We start from the raw sequence: 22,253 nt of genomic DNA, 5'->3' as shown, positions 1-22,253 counted from the left end.
TCATAAGGGGACTGTGCAGGCAAAGTTATGTAACTCTGACTGGCATTTTGACAGAATTATGTGCCCTTTTTATACTTAGAAAATTGAAAATTTGGTTAAGTTTTATGTTTTGGTCCACTTTACCCCTAAAGTATCATAGATATTGCTTTCATACTTGGAACACTCGCAAACTATCATAAGGGTACAGTAAAAGGACAAATTGCATAACTCTGGTTGTCATTTTTACGGAATTATGGCCCTTTTTTGACTTAGTAACTTTGAATATATGGTTAAATTTTGTGTTTCGATCCACTTTACTTCTAAAGTATCAAGGCTATTGCTTTCAAACTTCAAATACTTTCATGCTATCATGAGGTTACTGTACCTGGCAAGTTGAATTTTACCTTGACCTTTGAATGACCTTGACTCTCAAGGTCAAATTATTAAATTTTGCTGAAATTGCCATAACTTCTTTATTTATGATTAGATTTGATTGATACTTTGACAAAACTACTCTTACCTGACATACCACAATAGACTCCTCCCAAACCATCCCCCGTGCCCTCCCCCCCCCCGAATCCTCCCCCCCCCCCTCATTTTTTTTAAGATCATCTCACAAATGACCACCACACCCTCACCCACCCCCAATTTTTTTTTGAAACAGTTAAAAAACACAAATATTTATTTTTATTATTTTTGAAATACCGTCCAACCATTGCACCCAAGAATCCCCTCCCCCCCCACCCCCGATTTTTTTTTTTACATTTTTTTTAAAAATGTCCACACCCCCACACTATACACCCCTCTTCACTCCACCCCTCCCTCCTCACTGGGGGCTGACGAGGTCAAAGCGTAGTCCGTTTCGCTACGACGTCGGGTATATGTTTTACTACGAAAACATGTTGTAAATACACTACTTAATCAGGCGAGTTTCATATTTTCTGGTGGTTATGGATTAAAGAACGGAACATCCAGTAATGGTAGGTACTTATTTTTAATAACAAACTAATAACAAATGCGCGTAGTTGCAACCTTTAAGTTTATTTTGAGCTAAAATCGAAATATTTTGATTTGAAGCAATGCATAAGGTGGTTATTCTGTTAAAATAGCCAATTACGGTAACTTAAATTAAATGAAACTACATTTTACTTTGATTCAGTGTACATTACACATTTTAAAGTACAAAACAGGTTACGAACATATATTTTAATTATTCAAATGCTTTGTTTCGAAGAAAATTACAAGTCGCTTTATGTAAAGGTTTCGCACAGAGTATGTATTGGTTGCGCAACGAAGTACAAATATAATGTATAGGTTGCTCAACGAAGATTCTGTATCCATTTCAGGACATATCACATGCAGTTTGCAGTTACTGCAGACTGCCATTTCCCAATGCAAAAGATACCGTGCTTCACTGTGCGCATCAACATCCAAACGAAAAGGTTGAACCCGGTGAAAGCCGGCAGAGCCCCGGTAAACCGTCACTACCAGGGGTTCCGCTGTCGATCGCCATTGGCGCCAAATGGCGCTAAATTTTTAAATGTGGCTCCAATTTTTTAAAAGTGGCGAATAAAAAAAAATCGGTAAAATCCTATCCAAAAATGTACTGCGAGTCGAAAGCACGCGACCGAGCATTAGCGGCCAGCGTCTGTCAGTTGTAAATATTGATTTACGACGATGTAAGCGACCTACAGTGCAGAGTGCATTAGAAATCACCGAAGTGTGTAAGTGTTACAAACGGTGTTTTTACTGCTATTGTCAAGTTTTATGGGGGTTATTATCGGATTAACGGCTCCTTTATGATATTGAGCAATAAGTTAAGTAACACGGGGACAAACTGTCACGACGATCAATAATTATAATCATTATTAGGGCCGCTATTTCTTTGTTAAAATCAAAACCATGGGGCTGGCAAAAGCATATAAATTTTAATTACTCCACATCAACAAATAAAAACTTGTTTCAACAGGTATTTGTGAGCATTTCTGATTCATTATTGTAATGTTCTGGGAAGGATATAAATTGATTAAGATAACAACAATTTCTGAATTAAATATAAAACATTCACTCGATGTACTATATTTCGGATATGTTAAATTCGGACATTTAAAGATAGGGACATTTATGTGTTGGTTTGATGTTGATAGTTTGTAAAAATATGTTTTATGTTATTTCAGGCAACTAGAATGGATTGTGGCAATTATCTGGGCCTTTCTGTCAGGAAAAATGCGTGAACAACAGTCATTTAATTGAACCCAGAAATCATCCACCGCTAACAGAAAACTTGCTAACAACAGAAGCTGATGTATATTATGTCCAAATGACCAAATATAACTGTTAAACAATTTGAAGTGAGATGCTTTATTTTCTGATTCCCTTTCAAATGATGAACATTGGTGTGATTTTATGTTTAAATAATTTCGAAACATTTATGCAGCATACTGTTTAATACATTGCTGTTAACATTATTATATTATTTTGGTTATCTGTGTTGTTTATCAAGTTGAAAAAAATGTTATTTATATACAAATAAAGCTTATTAATACTTATGAAGGTATGACTTATGAAGGTACTTATTGTTTTTTATATGAAATAACATACTTTTAAAGTGATAATATAGTCAATGACATTAATGTAGTAAGGTTTCTTAAAATGATTGTTCTTATTAATAAGGTGGAATAACCGACAGTATTCACGCCGCGAAAAAGTGGCGACAACTTTTTTTGGGCCAGTGGAACCCCTGACTACGCAGGCACTCACCGGGGTTATGCCCGGGGACAACCGGGGCTCCACCGGGAAAGTATTAAAATGTTTAATACCTCCGGGATGAACCAGGAGTTACCGGGAAGGACCGGCAATAACCGGCTTGGCACTGGAAACAACCGGGACTGCACCGGGAACAACCGGGACGGTACCGTCAGAGCACCGGTTTACTTATGTAACGTAGCTATAAAGGGACTCTGCCGGCATTCACCGGGGCTCCACCGGGGCGTTGCCGTAGCTTTGCCGGGGTGTGTTTGGGCCCCGGTGGAGCTAAGGTGCCGTCCCGGTTGTTCCCGGTACAGTCCCGGTTGTTCCAGGTGCCACGCAGGTCGCTGCCGGTCCTACCCGGTGACTCCCGGTTCATCCCGGAGGTATTAAACATTTTAATACTTTCCCGGTGGAGCCCCGGTTGTCCCCGGTAGTCCACGGTTCATCCCGGTAGGGCCCCAGTTCATCCCGGTAGATGCCTGATCACGCACTGGGGCTCCGCCGGCATCATATTGAGACTGGGCCTTAACCGCATTGTAACACGAGGTAAATTTACCGGCCGTCATGTACGCAGTCAGGGTTTTTTTTTTACTAAGAAAGTGACGCCGATATTCGGCGTCTTCCCCTACCAGAATTTTTCCCCTAAAAATACCATTTCCCCTCCAAAAATATAATTTTTCACCAAAATATAATATTTTACCTCAAAGAAATGTTTTTTTTTCTTTTGGGAAGTCGACACTTATCCAAGTTGTACCATGTACAACGATCTCGCTCTCTCTCTCTCTCTCCCGACGAACACTCAAATCTTGGAATCCCAGTGATTCTATATATAGCTCTTATATTACGTCATGGAAACCGGGCAAATAATCGTATTAATCATGTGACTATTTTACTGGATTGCGCGAGAAGGGTGTTTCGTCAATTAATTACCGGAAACCAGTCGAATTTTCATCCGGGTTATGTGAAAGCCAAGATATAAACGTTAAAACAGAAAAAAAGTCTCACAATTGGCGTTCATACACGAACAAAATAAAACGTTCGGACTCGGAAAATATTAATTGCGTTGACGCATTTTTTAAAGAATGAATCATCAAAAACCGTTGAAACCCAGCAGGTTTCGGAGGTACATGTAATCAACATCGATTAATACTGTCGGATTAGTATGAAAGTGAAAGTATACAATCGGCAGCTGCCGCACCTTTCCCTTCCAATACTGTAGCAGATCTAGATCGCCAACCCATTCATCATAAAATTGAAATCATAATATTGACATCGTTCCCCGGCCCCAGTTGAAAACATTTCCCATTATTAGATCTACACCTGCAACTTTATTTAGGACTTTGACTTTAATATCATACTTGTTCATGTGTTTAAGAACAAAAAGGTCAGAGACATGCCTCTTTTTCTAAAAAAAACCCCTTAAGTCTGTAGGTGAGTTATAGACATTGAAATGAACAGTTTTTATTTTTTCCCCAAATATGTCTCTTTCGCGCTCGATTTTCCCCTTTTACCCAGCGTCCAGCGTCTTCCCCTTTTTCTAAAAAAAAACCCCTGGCAGTTAACAATAACCTGTGACAGAAACCCACTGCCACACCTTTACAACAATATATTGATTATGCAATTGCGGATTTGTGCCATTGGGGTCCTACTTTCCACACCTTACGGCTGTTGCAGGTGTGGATTTTACAGGTACAATCATGTATACGAACAGGAAATTCACCTCAAAATTAGTTGACGATAACCGATTTTCAAGAAAATCGCTTTGATATATACAATAAAAATCCGTATGAGATAAATAATGATCGAAGTTGGGACATGGGATTTACTTTGACATAAGCAGAGTTTCGAGATAAGCGAGTTGGGGATAACGAGAAACGAATGTCATTTGATAAAGAGTACCGTATGCTGAAAACCTATCGTCGGTCTCTATCAAAATGAACGTATATGGGATTGTCACAAGGTGAAGATGCGTCATTTTTATTGAGACCGACGACATTAGGTTCTCGACTCTCAACTGTCATCTTATATATGGATGTTCGATTTTAATCGTTTCCTATGGCCTAGTCGTGAATGTAATTATATCATAATAATGTGCATTACCATGTCGACTGTGCGCTTCGGATCATGTTGTGCCGTTGTTACTACCTCTGTCTCAAAGGAAACAACCAGCCACTCCATGACTCTGTATTAGTTTGTTTTTTTTATTTTGCCTTTGAGAGATAACCAATACGTCTTCTGTGAGAAACGCATGCACGCTAAAGCGTTGTCGTAGCGAGGCATATTCGTATACTGTCAGAGACATGATCATGCCTTATAATAATATTTAGCCTTTATTTCTGATAGTTGGGTCACCCTACACATTTCTAAACACACAAGTGGCTTAACAATACATAGATCAATATGGAAATTGTAAAATTGTATCAATTAAACACAGTTGTAAACCTTAATTGCATTTTTTTAAAGTGAAACTTGACTTCGGTTTGATAAATCAGCGGTATATTTCATGTTTAGCCGCATAAACCAGACACATCTTGGATTATAATTTGATGTAACAGACCTATGAAATGACATTGTGCTTAAATTCAGAGTTTTGTTATTACAAAATCATAATCTTACATGTTTTAAACACAATTTTTGACTAATCCGTTCTCGATGTCATGTGTATTTAAACAATGTTTTCGTAGTAAAACATATACTCGACGTCGTAGCGAAACGGACTACGCTTTGACCTCGTCAGCCCCCAGTGCTCCTTTGTGATTAAAATTGAGAGTCCCTTCACCTTTAAAAAGAAAATAGATGATCGGTCTGCACCCGCAAGGCGGTGCTCTTGTTTAATAATGGGCCAACTGCAAATTTTTCTCACATGAAAGGGCCCACAGTACACTTCCCCGCAATACAAATGCGCAGATGTGTTTTTATTGCCCCTGATACACAAGGGGATTAGCGCTAATTTACTCGCCAGTGGAGATAAGCCCCTAGGCTATGTTTTCTTATTACCTTAAATTACACACATCCCCAAACTGTCAGTTACCCATTGTGCTCAATGCTTCATCTTTTGATGATTGGTGTAACACGTCTTTTGATTGGACGAGGAAAGAGAAACAGCGAATGGATGGAACTGATACAGAGGGTCGTAGGTCTGAACGATAATAGTGTTTTGTCTTTTGAATTCAAACCTCCTCTAGAGTAAAACCTTATTATACATTTCTGTGAAAACTGTGTTGTAGATTTCTGAAATGAATACCAAATTCAAATTTAATCTAAAACACAATACACTATTAAACAGTATTAAAATTTCACTTACCGGTAAAAGAACTTTCACATTACAAGCTTTTATGACTATAGACGAGTTAATTGTTATTGTTTACATTCGGGATTTTCCGCGCATGCGCACTGACTGGTTGGCAAAAACACTGGTTACAGTAACGTAAAACATGTATAAAGGGCTTTTGTTTAGTCAATAAATTGATAATAAAAACGAAATAAACATTAAAACTCTTTTTAAAAAAGTGCAAATATAGCATATTTAGTACCAAATAAATGTATATTCACAAATAAAATTTCCTCTTCATAAAAATACGAAGTAGTTATTAGCATAGAGTAAACGTGATCGGAAGACTTAATACTGACAATTCCACAAAACAAAACAATAAATTAGCCGTATTCTTTCTGATAATAAGACTTGAATAAATTATATTTAAACACTAATAAAACATATTTTAATTGTATTATAATTTTAAGTGGTGTGGATAGTGTTTTATTTCATCAGCGATCAATAGAGTCAGAGGTGCATTTAATCAATTAAAAAAAAAGCCCTAAAAAGCGGAATACAGTACTTTTTTTAATATTGGGGTAATTTTCTTTTACATTGAATGAATTTACGTTTCGTTTACATCGAATGAATATAAATTCAATTTACCATACAAACGGAAAAACCCTGCATATTAATTACGCAAATGTAACTGTCTTTGCATGTATATTGAAATCTCTATTAGTAATAAGGAGTGATAAAAATATAGCATTTTATGATAAATGCATATATTTAATTTATCTAACGGCCCCTTTTGTGACTGCTTATGTTCATGATCGTGTTTCGGACCCTGCAGTAATGTACAATCTTTACACATAATAGCGGAGTTAACTTTTGCCGGTACCCGTTAAGATTGTAGGACATAAGCCCCCCAGGACAAAACCCCCCCCCAATGAAAAAATGAACATTTGGACAATTGCCCCCCCAGTAGAAATGACGGGTAGGATATAAGCCCCCCAGTGCTTATTTTGCATCTGGATATTTGCCCCCCAATGCTTATTTTAGAAGTGGACATTAGCCCCCCAGTGCTAATATCATATGTTGTTTCCATTAGACTAGTATATCTCTGTATTTGGATTCAGTATTATTTCATATCTCCTAAATATATAATCATAGAAACTTGGATCATTATAATTCGAAATAAAAAAGGTCCAGAAACTCACTTCAATTGCCTAATCTTAGGTAAAACAAACATCTTAAAGAATTTGAATTGTTTTTTAATTAATCAATCAAAAGGATTATCAGCTTGTTAAAGGTATGACATGTGGCTTTGAAAATATACTTGTTAATGAAAATTAAAGGCTTCTGTATTTAATCAATAAAAAGGATTAAAAGGTGGTGATAACTGGACATGATTATCTGCTCAATCGAGTAATGTCATTTAGAAGTAGGCACTGGGGGGCAAATGTCCACGTCTTAAATAAGCATTGGGGGGCAAATATCCAGATGCAAAATAAGCACTGGGGGGCTTATATCCTACCCGTCATTTCTACTGGGGGGCAATTGTCCAAATGTTCATTTTTTCATTGGGGGGGTTTTGTCCTGGGGGGCTTATGTCTGGATCCCACCCGTTAAATACCTTAATTGCATAGCAGTAAAATTGCACAATATTTAAATGTATAGTTATTAAACAATGTATTATTAAGTTTAACTGGCTAATAAATATATACACTCGTTCCAGTTAATACATTTCCGACAAATGTCTTCATTTTTGTTAAAATGTTAAAATATTTCATAAAAAAATAACTTATCAGTATTTTTAGCTTTAAAATGTGGCTTACAACAGTTTGATGTGTGCTGCGTGGATGCAATAGCGTGTATCCCCGTACATATCTTCGATGTTGTTATATTTTCAGCCTTCAGAGGCTGGTGGCGGTATTGTGTTTTTATTATTTTTTAAGAATTGTTTTTAATGAAAATTCAACACTGCTCCAGCAGCTGGAGTTTCACTTCTTTATATTAAATGATTGCTCAATATGCCAAGAGATGACATAGAGGTATCGTGACTTATGTTTACTGACCAGACACTCGTCTGCAACATGTGGTTTATGCAGGGGTCAAAGTGTAGGTCCCTGGGTTTATGACACCATGTTTTCTTTGTAATTGTCTGGACAGTATCCGATCATAACGAGATAATCGGTTTGTGATAACAAAGGTGCAATTATACACCGGGATATAAATGCTGCAACAAAGAGTGCCAAAATTAGTGTGAACAATTAAATAAAACAATTACATTAAATAAAATAATTTATTGAATGTGTAAGAAGGTAAGTTTTTCCAGACACATAAAGGTTCAAATCAGTTACCCTATGTCGCATACAATTGACCTATTCGTTGTTTGTTTTTATCCTTATTTGTTTTCGTTCATTAAATTTAATTCATTCTGAAAGAATTTCAATTTCTGAGAAGTTTTTAACTATAAAAGGTTGCGATGAAGTGCCAAGTAGAGATTTTTGTTTAACCACATACCGAGCTCTTAGATTGTGTTCCACTCCACTCCCGAGTTCGTTGTCAGTAAAAACAAATAATAATAACAACAATAAAATCGTACCAAAGATGCATTTCCTTGCATGCTAATGTTTTATTCAGACATAATTAGTAAAATTATATTTGATATTGTGCATGATTATCATTAAAAACGAAGATTTCGTCAACCTTCTCTATATACGCTTATATAAATTGCACCTCTTTTGCCAACCAGTGGGCGGAGTCTAAACTTTGCAGGTGCGTGTGACGTCACGCGTTAACTCGTCTATAGGGTTGTTACGATGGACAGTATGAATATTTATCCACGTGTTAACCTCTAATAAAAACGAAATTATAATTTAGATATTCTCTCAACCCTTTACTAACTAAAATGGAACAGTCCAATAAATTATTTTCGTCATTGAAATATGTGTGGAGGTTGTGCCTATTGAATAAGCCGGCCCAGCCAAGTTGCCTATTACACCAGAGAAGCAGTATAAAAGGGCCACAAAGTCACAAAATGTCTACTTTTCAGTTGTACACTGGTATGTAAACAGCAGAAAATATAGATGACTATTTTCAAAATATTTAAGTATGTATTTAATATTTTCCAATGAAATTTGACATACATATACTTTAGTATACATACAATATGTATGTGTAATTTGGTGGTTGTAAGTTATATAGTTATTGACTTACAGAAAAAAGTTTTTTGTTGTCTGCTTGAAATTCAAATTTCTCTGTAAATGCTAAGCACCCCCCACTTGAAAGGTTATGAACTTCTCTCAGCCAATAGTTAGCGGATGACTCTAATCAAGTTTACATGTAAATACAGATTCAACACTATACCAATTGCTGTCTGCTCAAACACATGTTTCTGTTAATAAACACATTAATGTTATCAGCAAATCACTGGCAGATAAACCCAGCCCACTAGTTAATGTAGGTTATCATTTTACCACCGCAAAATCAAGCAAGTGAGATCCGGCTTTTAAACATTCGAACAAGACCTTCAGGAGATAAGCAATTCGTCTTATTTTGACATAAAACTAATTCAATTTTTTCACAATTTTTAAAAAATTATTTTAAAATTCTACTAAAGAAATAATAAATAGATTAGACATATATTTTTTTAATAAATGAGTGACATCACACATGGCCTGACCCCCTCCCCCATGTCACAAACTGTCACACTTTCTTACTCTCCCCCCCCCCCCCCACCTGGAGCGTGACATACATTATAGACTGATCTAATGGTTAATGCTTTAGACTTCAGAAAAGTGCTGATTTACTTGTTATATATCCATTAATTTATAGCACAAAATAATGTTTTTATATGCATTAAAATTCACCTTGAACAGTGCCTAATAAAAAAAATCTATTCGGGAGGGGCAACCCTCCCCGTTTGGGCCCCCCAGTCAAAATTTCCTGGGTACGGCCCTGGCAAATATACAATCACGTGTAATCCGGATGTCTTCCGTGTGCATATTTTACTGCCATACATCAGTACAATTTATAATTTGTGTACACTTCATTTGAATTTAGTGTGGAATAAAACAAGAATATGTGGTTGGTCACTTTTCATACGTTAATTGATGATTTTCCGAAAAAAATGCAGCGCGCCAATTATGCGCCAATTCGTCGAAATTCGACCCGATTCGCCTGATCATAAGGTATATATTTTTCGGCGCAGCTGTAAACCCATCTTTTCACCTTAGCTGACCTTTGTAAGCGTCCAATAAATTTTGAGGACAATATCCCGCCAGTATCAAATAACACGAATTTTAGGAAAGAAATGAATAAAAACCTATCGGTAAATGCCATCTGTATTGTATTGGGAGATAAACCTACCGAAATAGTAGTGTCCTTGATAGAAAGGAAATCGTTTAATTACTCTAACCACACATGTTTGACGAATGCAATCCAGAATATGCTACCAACATTTGCCAGTTTGCTTTAAATAACACAGTGTGATTTCAATTTTCTATAGGAAAGTATCGTGGTTTGATTTTTTATTTACATAACGCAATTGGTTTTTTAAAGACCCGCGTCATGCAAAAATGGGTCGTATACAAGCCAGTGTAGCTCCAGCTCAGCATGCAAATCCGCGCAGTCTTTTTGCGTGACGCGGATGTAAAAGTGTTATTTTAATGTGTGGAAAGAAAACTGTGTCTCGATCAAATATTAACATACCGTATAATTCGATTACGAGGAAATAAATTCATAATAAACCATGAGAGGACACATCTGATGTGATCTCAGGTAGTAAAACTTGTATCTACGAACACTTTAATGTGGTTTAATATACGTGCAATTCATTACACACATGCAATGCGGTTGAAATGCGACTGTTTACCCATTTATGCTTAGCGTCTAGAAAAAAGGCATTGGCAAACAGCGTAGACCCAGATGAGACGCCGCATGATGCGGCGTCTCATCAGGGTTTGCGCTGTTTGCTTAAAAGAATTTCTTTAAGAAATGTTCTAAATATAGAAATAAATATACTAGACATCCCTAATTTTGGAAATAAATTGATCCGATTTAGAAGGATGGGAGAGTCCACTAGGCATAAATGGGTTAAACCTTTGTTTTTGTTAACTGAGAAACGTCAATTTTCTATCTTTATTTCAAAGTCAGTAAATGCGCCGATAATATTTGTATACCCCCGGATCGAAAGATCGGGGGTATATTGTTTTTGGCCTGTCTGTTATTGTATGTGTGTGTGTGTGTCCCAAACCTTTAACCTTCTTCATAACTTTTGCAATATTGAACATAGCAAATTGATATTGGGCATGCATGTGTATCTCATGGAGCTGCACATTTTGAGTGGTGAAAGGTCAAAGGTAAAAAAAAATTAAAGCGGCGCATTAGGGGGGATTGTGTTTCTGACAAACACATCTCTTGTTTTAAAGATATATCTTGTTCGAAACAAAAAACGTGCAATCTACAAAACGCTATCCCATTTACATTGACAGGTAATTCACCCGACTTTATTATAGGTAAGAATAGGGTATAAACACAATTCCTATTCGGTGTGGGGTTTTATGAAAAAGGATACAGCAGTGCATTTTGCAACGATGTTAACTGCGTGTTAAGTGTGAAACAATATCATCTTTAAAAAAACGGCTAGAGGGATACACCAGTTTTATACTAAATTCTGGACATAAATGCAGTTTGCATGTGTCCCGTTACATGTAGCTTACATTTTTCAATACATGCAGAGCAGTCGATAGTACAATTGAATTTTACACAGCGTTTGCTTTAAAAAAAAAACAACACTAAACCTACAGTTAGCATTTGTTAACTTAGATCAGATATTGTATCTTACGTGCAATAATTCAAATAGTGTTTAAACGTGCACTGGACCTATGAACAGGAATCGGTATCTGGTTCTCAGAACTCGCGGCATACGATCGTGCCACGCAATAAATAATTGTTATGTATTTCTGTAATCTCCGCTGGTTTTCGATGTGAACCTGTGCTAAGATGCTATGAGGTCAGTACAGTAGCAATAAGGTTTCAGACTCAGCTGGTCCACACAATGTGACTGGTTACCATAACGGTCCAGTCGGGTTGGCTGTCCAATGATTGTCATTCTTTCAGCGTCGTCAGAAAACTGCGAGAAATCCACTAACCCGTCAAATACCGCGTCTCCGGGTGACACCATGAACATTATATTGTACCTTCCTGTTAATTGGTCTAAATCATTTTCAGACCGCAGAAGCTTGCCGAAATATCCAATCGACGTCCACGCATTTGCGAGTTTTGTTGGTATATTGAGCTTATCTTTTGGCGAATACACAACGCTGGCCTCCCTGATTTTAAGGAGTGTAAATGTAGCACACGAGTTTTCGTTCGCTGATACTATTTCATTTATTGTTTGAACAATATATTTTGCCAAATCCTTTACAAGTTCAGAATTGTTGGCAACCATTGTTTTCTCATGGCATGTGCAGTAGTAATCAGGTATACCAGCGTCTGTGCATGTGCGAAATGAAGGTATTGGGTGAAACAGATTTCTTCGTGTCAATGACGGCTTTACGTCGTTACCATGAACTGGTACTGGTACATTCCCATATTTAAGTATATCGTAAATAGTCTGGTAGAGATCAAACGGTGTAATAAGGCGCTGGGTGTTTTTCCGTATAGCTCTTTCAATGGTGACGTTTGATTTCAAATGGGGAGGAACTATCATCATAAGCCATGGGTTATTGTTTTCTTCTCGACCGATGTGAGTCAATGAAGCGCCGCCTATGCGGTAACCATGGTCGCTTAAAATGACAAGTATGGTGTTTTGCATATTGATATTGTTCTTCATCCACGTTAAGAACTCGAGTAAAGACTCGTCACCTCGTTTCAAGGCAGTAAATTCTTCGTGCGCTACTTGGTTGCTCCAAATTATTCCAAATTTGCGTTTGTAATTGTTGACTTGTAAAAAACACTTGAAATACTGCAGAAGTAGTTCAAAATAGTTCCTATACCCGTAACAGTCCATGTCGGGTTTTGGGAGTTGTTCATTTAAAACAGGCTGAAATTTATGTAGCGCAAGATTATAAGGTCGAAAATAATAGTCCGTAGGTACTTTCTCGAAACCTCTTTTAATGTAGTTAAACGCCGCAATTTCAGCTCGGTCTTCCGAATAGACAGTGGCAACAGATTTCATGAATGGTTCTTTCCATAAAAATGGCAGTGAATCGGCATATGCCCAATTGTTCGTGACAAACGGGAACGAACTATGGCTTTTTCCAGTAAGCAATGCAACAAGATTCGGGTATGTATTTTCGCCAACTTTTCGATACCCAACAAAGTCATAAGCTCCCATCTCGTTTCGTAGAAAATTTAAAGATTTCGGTAAATTCCGTGTTGCGTGGGACCTCGACACAGAATCTAATCCAAGTAACAGCACACTTGGTGTGGATGGCGTCTCGTGCCCTACAGTTTTCTTCAGTTTAGCATATTCGTTCCAAAATGGATTAAAGTGGGTCATATCGTACACAAGTTTCTGCGTCATAGAATGATGGCATGTTATCCGAAAAACGTGGCTTTTTATTGCCGTTGGTAACGAGAATCGTACTTTGTCAGCAAACACAACCTCTGAATCTCCATCTAGTCTCTTGATTGGCTGATACGCACAATTCAGTTCTTCGTGCAAAATGTTGTAATGCATCGCCACACTCTCGTTTACGTGTAATATCCCGTGATAATCAAAATAAAACAGATCAAACTTGTCCGAACACGCCAGCTTCTTGGGTTTTACTAAATATGGCTTCAACGACTCGTCCCATGGGTCCATTGGCTGGATATTACACGGTGTATGCATTACTCCAGAAGGAACAAAGCTGATGTCCGTAAATGATACAATCACAACAATCCCGAATAAAGAACCAAAAATAATACGTTTGAACGTTCGAAGCCTCATTGTAGCCCGCTGATTGAAGTGAACAGCACGAACACTGAGGTATTATTGTATTATCGTTTATTTGATAGCGTTGGTTTTAATTAGTGTTTGTTTTTTAGAAAAGGTGTCACACTCAACCCCATATATTTTATTCATTTGATCAAATGTTAATATAAAAGGCTATAAAAAAGGTTTAGCAACCATTCAGAATTTCCTGACCAATAACGTGCCACTTCGCCATGTCCTAAATCCTAACACGATTTACGCCCGGTTTATAATTCAGAAACAATATTTCTGACTGGATATTCCAAATTATGAAATGAGCACAACTGCTTATTTTCAATCAAAAAAACCATAACAAACTATGATATGAAACGATGCGTGACGTAACTGTTGTAAAACTCCATCAGTCAGCTATAAAATAGAAGTTTATGGGAATCTTACACACATCCTCTAAGCTTAATGGTGTACAGCAATTTCGTAAACGTGATTTTCTGCGATACGATCTCAAAACGTCCCCAAGCAGAACTCAATACATGTGAATATGGAAAACATATTCACGCTGATCAACACTTCATATCTAGAGGCGAAATACTGTAAAATGAACTGAATGGTTGAATGGTTTCGTTTAATGAGTACATGCAGTCAACACACGCAAACACTTCTTTATGACCCAGAGGACTGACAGGCTGGCTGGCTGACTGACTGACTGACTGACTGACTGACTGGCTGACTGGCTGACTGGCTGACTGACTGACTGACTGACTGACTGTCTGACTGAGTGACTGGCTGGCTGACTGTCTGACTGGCTGGCTGACTGACTGACTGACTGACTGACTGACTGACTGACTGACTGACTGACTGACTGACTGACTGACTGACTGACTGACTGACTGACTGACTGACTGACTGACTGACTGACTGACTGACTGACTGACTGACTGACTGACTGACTGACTGACTGACTGACTGACTGACTGACTGACTGACTGACTGACTGACTGACTGACTGACTGACTGACTGACTGACTGACTGACTGACTGACTGACTGACTGACTGACTGACTGACTGACTGACTGACTGACTGACTGACTGACTGACTGACTGACTGACTGACTGACTGACTGACTGACTGACTATAATAATAATAATAATAATAATAATAATAATAAATAACAGTTTCTTATTTGGTCTTGTTAAAATTATATCCCAAAATGAACATTTATTAATAAACAAATGCTTTTTTTTCATTTAGGTGCCAATTAAGGGCTTCAATTGACTGGCGAATAATAATTTAGTTTCTGTGATCACAGTTTAAAAAGACATTAAAATGTTTCTTTTTATAAACGTACATGATATCGTTATTTTAAAATTTCAAATAAAAATAAAATTCTATGACATTATGTGTTTCCTTATATTTGTTCTTGAATATTTCGTGTACTGTGCATGCCTTATTAATATGTTTCTTCATATACACGTACATGCTTTCGTTACTTTAAAATCTTAAAGTTAAATAACATTCTTTTGCATGATGTTTTTCCTTCTATTTGTGCCCGAGTACAGTATCGGTCATAGTATTAGCCGACATCGATACTCTTATTCGATAGCAACGATAATAAACAGCCTCGTATTCAGCAAACGGATATAACTTACAAAACAATGGAAGTTAACACAGAACAAGTTTCACACTTTTCTGATATATTTCGTCTAAATAGGCTTTTTTAAAGTTTGATTTAACAATTCAGCTACATTTTCTTTCTAGTTCTCAACACCACAATTGTATATTCAATTTTCGGTATCAATTAATATTTATTATCCCTACCGGATACGAAACTGAGAAATAGAAGTTAAATCAATTCAGCCGTTTTATGCGAATATTCAAATTTTCGATTGAATGGATTTGCGAATATTCGAATACCGATATATGTATTCGATGCCATCACTAGTTATCGGTTGATCAAGACGCAGCACTTAAAAACCGAGTTTGAAGGCATTCAAACAGTCATCTCTCTGTACAAATACGTTGCTGGCATTCCGATTTCAAAAATTGCTGGGATTAGCCCCAAGAAAGTGTGAGAACTTACTTCTTTTATTTTGATTGCAATACCCCAGTGGTTAATCCGATATAATAAAACAATACCAGGCTGGATAAAGAGAACACAGCTCTTCGGTTAATACATGCTATTGATAACATGTTTGGGCTTCATTGAATTTGAATTATTGATAGCGAATAGGAAAATCTGTATTGGGCATTGGCCTCTTGTACAATGTACATTTTATCCTGACACATGTTCTTTTTTCGTTTATAAAACGATAGTTTTATCAACTTGAATTGTGACTCATTCTTGTGTTGGTCGTTGTTTATTCCATACTTTTTATGAGAATTACTAACATGAAGCGTTTTCTTAGTCGTATAATAGACGATGCTTCTTAAATTCAAGCCCGGGAGATAGTGTGCGTGATGAAAGCGTATTGCGACATTCTGCGTATAATAAACGATGCTTCTTAAATTCAAGCCCGGGAGATAGTGTGCGTGATGAAAGCGTATTGCGACATTCTGCTAACACGGACGACGTAGTTCGCGGACGACGTAGTGCGTGTGCCAAATGCTTCAAAACGTTTACGCGTCATTCTTATATAAGTGCCACGGAAAGGACGGCTATTGTCAAGGAGTATCAACATAGTCCCACGGTGCAAGGCTTCTCCGCTCTGCTGCTATTGTCTCATCCCCTGTGTATAAAAATAATGTCGATGGTCAAATTATTCTTAACCGCCTGAACATTTAAATTGAGTTGCGATCACAGATGACGGCACAATGGGGTACTGTGGGCTCAGCAATCTGTGGCGGGGTTCTCAGAGGGGAAACCTGCCGAAAAGCAATCGAGCTATTGTTACACAACCTGTACTGTTTAGAACACGAAGAGCACTTTTTTTACGAAATCGAAAAGGCTAAATAAAAAAATAAAAAATCTATCGATCCAACGGTGTAATTGTATTCCCCATGACTACGCATGGTCGAGTTTCATTTAGAGTTCATGGACGTTTAAGCGAACCGCTCCGACTTAAGAATAATGTTGATAGAAACCGATAGCGCCTACATGGATGGCCATTCCCGGAACCTGTTTGAATGAATGTTTCAAACTTGAGATCATAATGAAGATTAAATGATGTTTGCACCAACATTACTATCGAGGCAGACGCGCAATACCACAGGTTTTTTCGCAACTGTTGTTAGACGCATACTGAACACGAAAAGCGTCTTCCTGGTCGTTTTAAGCTCGAATACCACGAGAACGAAATGGTCGGTATTTGCTCAAAGACGAATATTGTCTGGAATACTGAAGCCTGCACGAATTATCGCGAATTAGTTTGCAAGAAGTCACTAAGATCTGTAACTAAAAACGTTGTCTATTTGAGTCGCGTTCTGAGAAAACTGGGCTTTATGCATGTGCGTAAAGTGCCGTCCCAGATTAGCCTGTGCAGTCCGCACACTTTCCGCCTAAATTGGGGTTTTGCTAAGAAGAGACATTAAAACGAAATGTCTCAAAGCGGAAAGTGTCGTCCCTGATTAGCCTGTGCGAACTGCACAGGCTCATATGGGAGGACACTTTACGCACATGCATTATGCCCAGTTTTCTCAGAGCACGACTCATTTATATTAAGATTATTTAACTTTTACAAATTCAGCTCAAAATGAATCAGTAAACTTTTGGTTCAGTCGCCGATGGCAAAGTTTTGTCTAGGTCGAGTCTTACTGGTAGGTAGATATTATTTTCCGCATACTTTTACTACAATCGGGACACCTCGGACAATTCCGCCATATCGGCGATCGTCTGTGGTGTAGCCCACTGTCCGATGCGTTCAGATTGACTTTTACTAGTTTCAAGTTTCGCTTCGTATTTATTTCAAAACTGTAACACTGAAGCCGCCAACAGCATTTATAATTCAACAATTTTTATTGTTTTCAGATCCAATTAGCTGCATTTGTGTACAGCGACGACCTAGGATACTTCATGCAATATAATTGAAGAACACGAAATAATTGTTCCACAATGAATGCGCCCAATGAACTGTGTCAAGAACTGTTATAATGGGTAACGAACGAAGTCGTCCGTATGCAGTTTAATAGTTAATTAACGTCTCTTCAATACACATGTTTAACAGCTATATACACAAACGAGTCATTCATTATATTACAATTGTATTGCCACTCAGTACAGAGTTTTAAGAGACAAATCCTTTACACATTAAGAAATTAAAATTTTAACTAAAACATAAACTTGCATATGTAAGCATACACACACGCACACCCACATGACATACATGTATATATATATATATATATATATATATATATATATATATATATATATATATATATATATATATATATATATATATATACATGTATGTATATATATATACACGCACACATACATACATTATACATAGGAATTTTTTTAAAGGGAACTCAATCTGTCATCAGGCAGATTTACATGTGAGTACCACTAAAATCTGATAAAACATAAGTCGTGCTAAAAATTAAGATAATGCCTACAGATTTACATGTATATATGCCGCCGCCCAACCCCCGCCTTACGTTCCCATGCAGTGGCCATATGGTTACACAGCAGACAGGGCTCCGAATAAAAAACCTAGACACCATTGATGCACGTTTTATGATGAAAGTGATGACCATATAAAATTAATAGACGGTAACGGAAAATTACCCGCACAAATAGTGTCTTTTAATATTGATAGTGCGAAAAGGCAAAGGTCGTGTAAATAGTACCGGTACGCAAATTCAGAGATTTGCATCAGTCTGAGGCCTTTACAGCATTATGTTTGGTTTTTAATACGTATATATGATTTTTTGTTTAAAAACAGATTAGGATGTACCATTGATGGATTAGCGTAAGTTAAACTATGGAAACTATAAATGCTATTTTTTGTTTATCAAATTGATTTCAGTGATCTTTCTATTTTGACGATTTCTTTCTCTACAGAACATGAGCATAAATGCCGATTACAGAAATACAAGCTGAAACAATCTCTCATTATTTTTAAACAAATTTATGCCAATCTAAAACCATAACGAAAAAATAGGCACACTTCTTTCCCATGCTTCTCAACGTCTCAGGTTAAGCTTAAATAACAACTATCAAATGAGCTCAGTTCTATCACTTAGGTAGACCGATATACATGTACACACTATTAAATACCATACATGTTTATATATTACAGCTTCTATGGTAATTAAAAATATTTTACTCCGCACAAATGCAAATGTTAACCCATTTATGAAAAAAAGAAAAGAAAAATACATTGGCAAACAGCGTAGACCCAGATGAGACGCCGCATAATGCGGCGTCTGACCAGGGTCTGCGTTGTTTGCTTAAAGAAATTTCTGTAAGAAATATTCTAAATATAGAAATAAATATACTAGATATCCCTAATTTTGGAAATAAATTGATCCAATTTAGACGGATGGGAGATTCCACTAGGCATAACTCGGTTAATTAAACTAAAAAGGTATTTCAAAACGCCTGCCGAATAAACTATATAAAGTTAGTATGTGACGTATGGATTAAAGCTTACTCTGTCTACGGCCGGCAGGAGGTGAGAGCTTATAGGGCTAATATTTATACAATAAATTAATAAATATGCGTTATCTCAGGTAAATACAGAAATATATTGATTTTATTTATAGCACATGAACTCTTCAATGTTGACATTCATCAAACACTGATATAAACGTTGCATCATCAATGACGCTTACGCAAACTTCATAATTTACACTTTTAAAATATGATCGTTAATAGTGCAATATTTGGGTCGAACAAACATTAAGCACGTCGTGTTTAACGCCTGTATTTAACTTCTGAGGCATACACAATAAAGGACTGTGGAAATCAACTGAAACAACTATTACGGCAGCCAGGGAATATCGCTTAAAGAGTGACCGATTTTAATTTGAACAAAACAATATTTTAACAAAAAATAATCTAATAAATTTGGAAGTTTGCTGTAATTATTCCAAGCTAGTTTTACCAAACATAAGGTCGCGAATGTACATTATTCGATGTTATTTTTTATTTTTAAGTGGCAGTTGCACTAAATAATAGATATATGTAATAGTGTCAAAATCAAGTTAACGAAGTGCTGCTATTTTCCATCGTACTATATATTGTTATGGAAGACTGGGGAGTCGAGTATCAGATGGGATCTTACATTGTAAAGAAAAAAACAATACACAAAAGCTGCAGCATGACATATGTTTAAGCAAACCGAAAAAAGCTTTATTCGGTGTATATATATGAATATGTGCTAAAAAAATTCCTATAAACAAAAACGGTATTGTCAGAAGTGGGATTTGAACCCACGCCTGGAGAACCAGACTGCGACCTGAACGCAGCGCCTTAGACCGCTCGGCCATCCTGACATATATATAATGCTTGTTTAACATTAGTTTAAAACCTATTGTTGGTAGAGAACGTAATCAAATTAAATACATTACTCGGTTTTATGTACACATAAACATTTGAAATTTATAAGTCTTTATTAAATATTATTAAATACTAATACATAGCCGGTTGTTTCTCCCTTTGTACTTCACAAAAAATGTGTCCGGTTCCCGAGATATAAAGTGATAGGGGATGTAACGCAGTTACCGACTGTGACGTTAAATCTATTTATAGTATTCGTAAAACATTGATTACAAGCACCGGTAACTCGCTCTCTACAATCAGTATAAAACGCTCTCTTTACTCCCCTTTGACATAAACGCAGTACGGGATGTTACGCGGAGTTTTCGCGGCTTATTTTACATTATTACATATTGCTGGTCATAAACCTATAGATACAAAACAGTCAACCGGCCACACGCGAAGTATCCGTATTTATAGGCGCGTTGTACGAACAAACCTGTTTTAGTGGTTTGTCGGGCATTGCTATTTGATTCGATTATTATGCTCGTATTAACAGTATCGATAATCATCGCGCTCATGCTTAATACATTAGTCAATATGGTGGAATAATTATTGTTAAATTAATCAAAAATAATACTTATCATTGTATTGTTGTAAACACATTAAGAATCTATTATTGACATACCATAATTATATTGCTGAATATTTTCATTTAACATATTTCTGGTCTAAAGAAAATTCCAGGTCACCTAGTTCACGGCAGAGACGTAGATTACATGTTATATACGCCCCTGTTCACGGATAGCGTCTTTATTATATAACGATTATTTTACTGGCCGCGAACTCCGGTGATGACCTGTATATAAACTCACATTCACACACTGGCCGCGAATTGACCCGATACCTCGCGGGTTGAAATCCGATGCATTAAAGTGAGGCCTCGTTTCCACTGCTCTTTATATTTTTACATGTTGACAGGAATATGGAAGTAAGTACTCAATATGAGAACATACCCTTTAAGTATAAACGCTTTTGCCCTGGCAATCCTCTGAAAATAAAAGGTGCACGCACAAACTGTATTGATGTCGAGAATTGAGTGTAAAACTGTTCTATCTATTAAAGGGGCCTTTTCACAGATTTTGGCATATTTTGAAGTTTGTCATTAAATGATTAATATTGATAAATGTTAACATTGGATCTTAAAATCTCCAGTAAAAAATCAAGAATAAAATCAAAAAAAGGAAAGAAGTAGCCGGTACTATGGTTCGAACTAGTGACCCCCGGAGTCCTGGAGTTAGTCTGAAGTAAAAACGCAGTAGCCCTCTCGGCTATTCCACCGAGTATACACAGTTTAAGTATTTTATACCTTATATAAGCAATCTTCGTAGTTTCGTAAATGTAAACGACAACAACAGAACTCTCCAAATTATTCAATCGTTTCGCGTTGCAACGCTTTATAAATTTTAGGTTTTCAAATCGTCAAAAGATACATATAATGGCTATATTAGACTATGGTAAATGTTCAGTAATACTGTTTCCTCACAAATATCATAACTAAAACGAAAATGTGCGAATCTGAAACAATTTTTTTCAATTTTGTCAATTTACCAAACCGTGAAAAGATCCCTTTAAGCCTTTTCATTAGAGATAAAATTGTTTCATGCAGTAAAACAGTGTTGCAAAGACGCGGATATGTTTCCAATGTTCTGGTGGTATACTCAAATCAGCCAATGGAATAAATGAAGTGTATTCATTCGTACCTAGCCGCGGGAAATTTTATTTGAATTTTATTGGACACTTACAAAGGTCAGGTAAGGTGAAAAGCTGGCTTAATACAGCTTCGTCGAAAAAAATGTTGTGCGTCTTAAACACCGTAAACGCAACAAACGTTTCTTAACAACAATGCAGTATTTGTGAAAA

The 22,253-nt window shown here is 36.8% G+C and overlaps 1 protein-coding gene and 1 non-coding gene across 2 annotated transcripts; both read right to left on the bottom strand.

Annotated features, from left to right (window-relative positions):
* Window positions 1–11,987: 11,987 nt before the first annotated feature.
* On the bottom strand, window positions 11,988–13,799 carry LOC127872463 (uncharacterized). The gene has a single exon (XM_052415796.1). The coding sequence runs from the start codon at window positions 13,797–13,799 to the stop codon at window positions 11,988–11,990; it is 1,812 nt and encodes a 603-aa protein (XP_052271756.1).
* Window positions 13,800–20,263: 6,464 nt separating this feature from the next.
* Window positions 20,264–20,347, bottom strand: Trnal-cag (transfer RNA leucine (anticodon CAG)). The gene has a single exon. It is a non-coding gene; the product is annotated as a tRNA-Leu (tRNA).
* Between the last annotated feature and the right edge of the window lie 1,906 nt (window positions 20,348–22,253).

This window comes from Dreissena polymorpha, chromosome 3 (genome assembly GCF_020536995.1).
Source record: "Dreissena polymorpha isolate Duluth1 chromosome 3, UMN_Dpol_1.0, whole genome shotgun sequence".
NCBI classification, from domain to species: domain Eukaryota; kingdom Metazoa; phylum Mollusca; class Bivalvia; order Myida; family Dreissenidae; genus Dreissena; species Dreissena polymorpha.
Note: the sequence above shows the minus strand (reverse complement) of the source record. Positions and strands in the feature narration are given on the sequence as shown.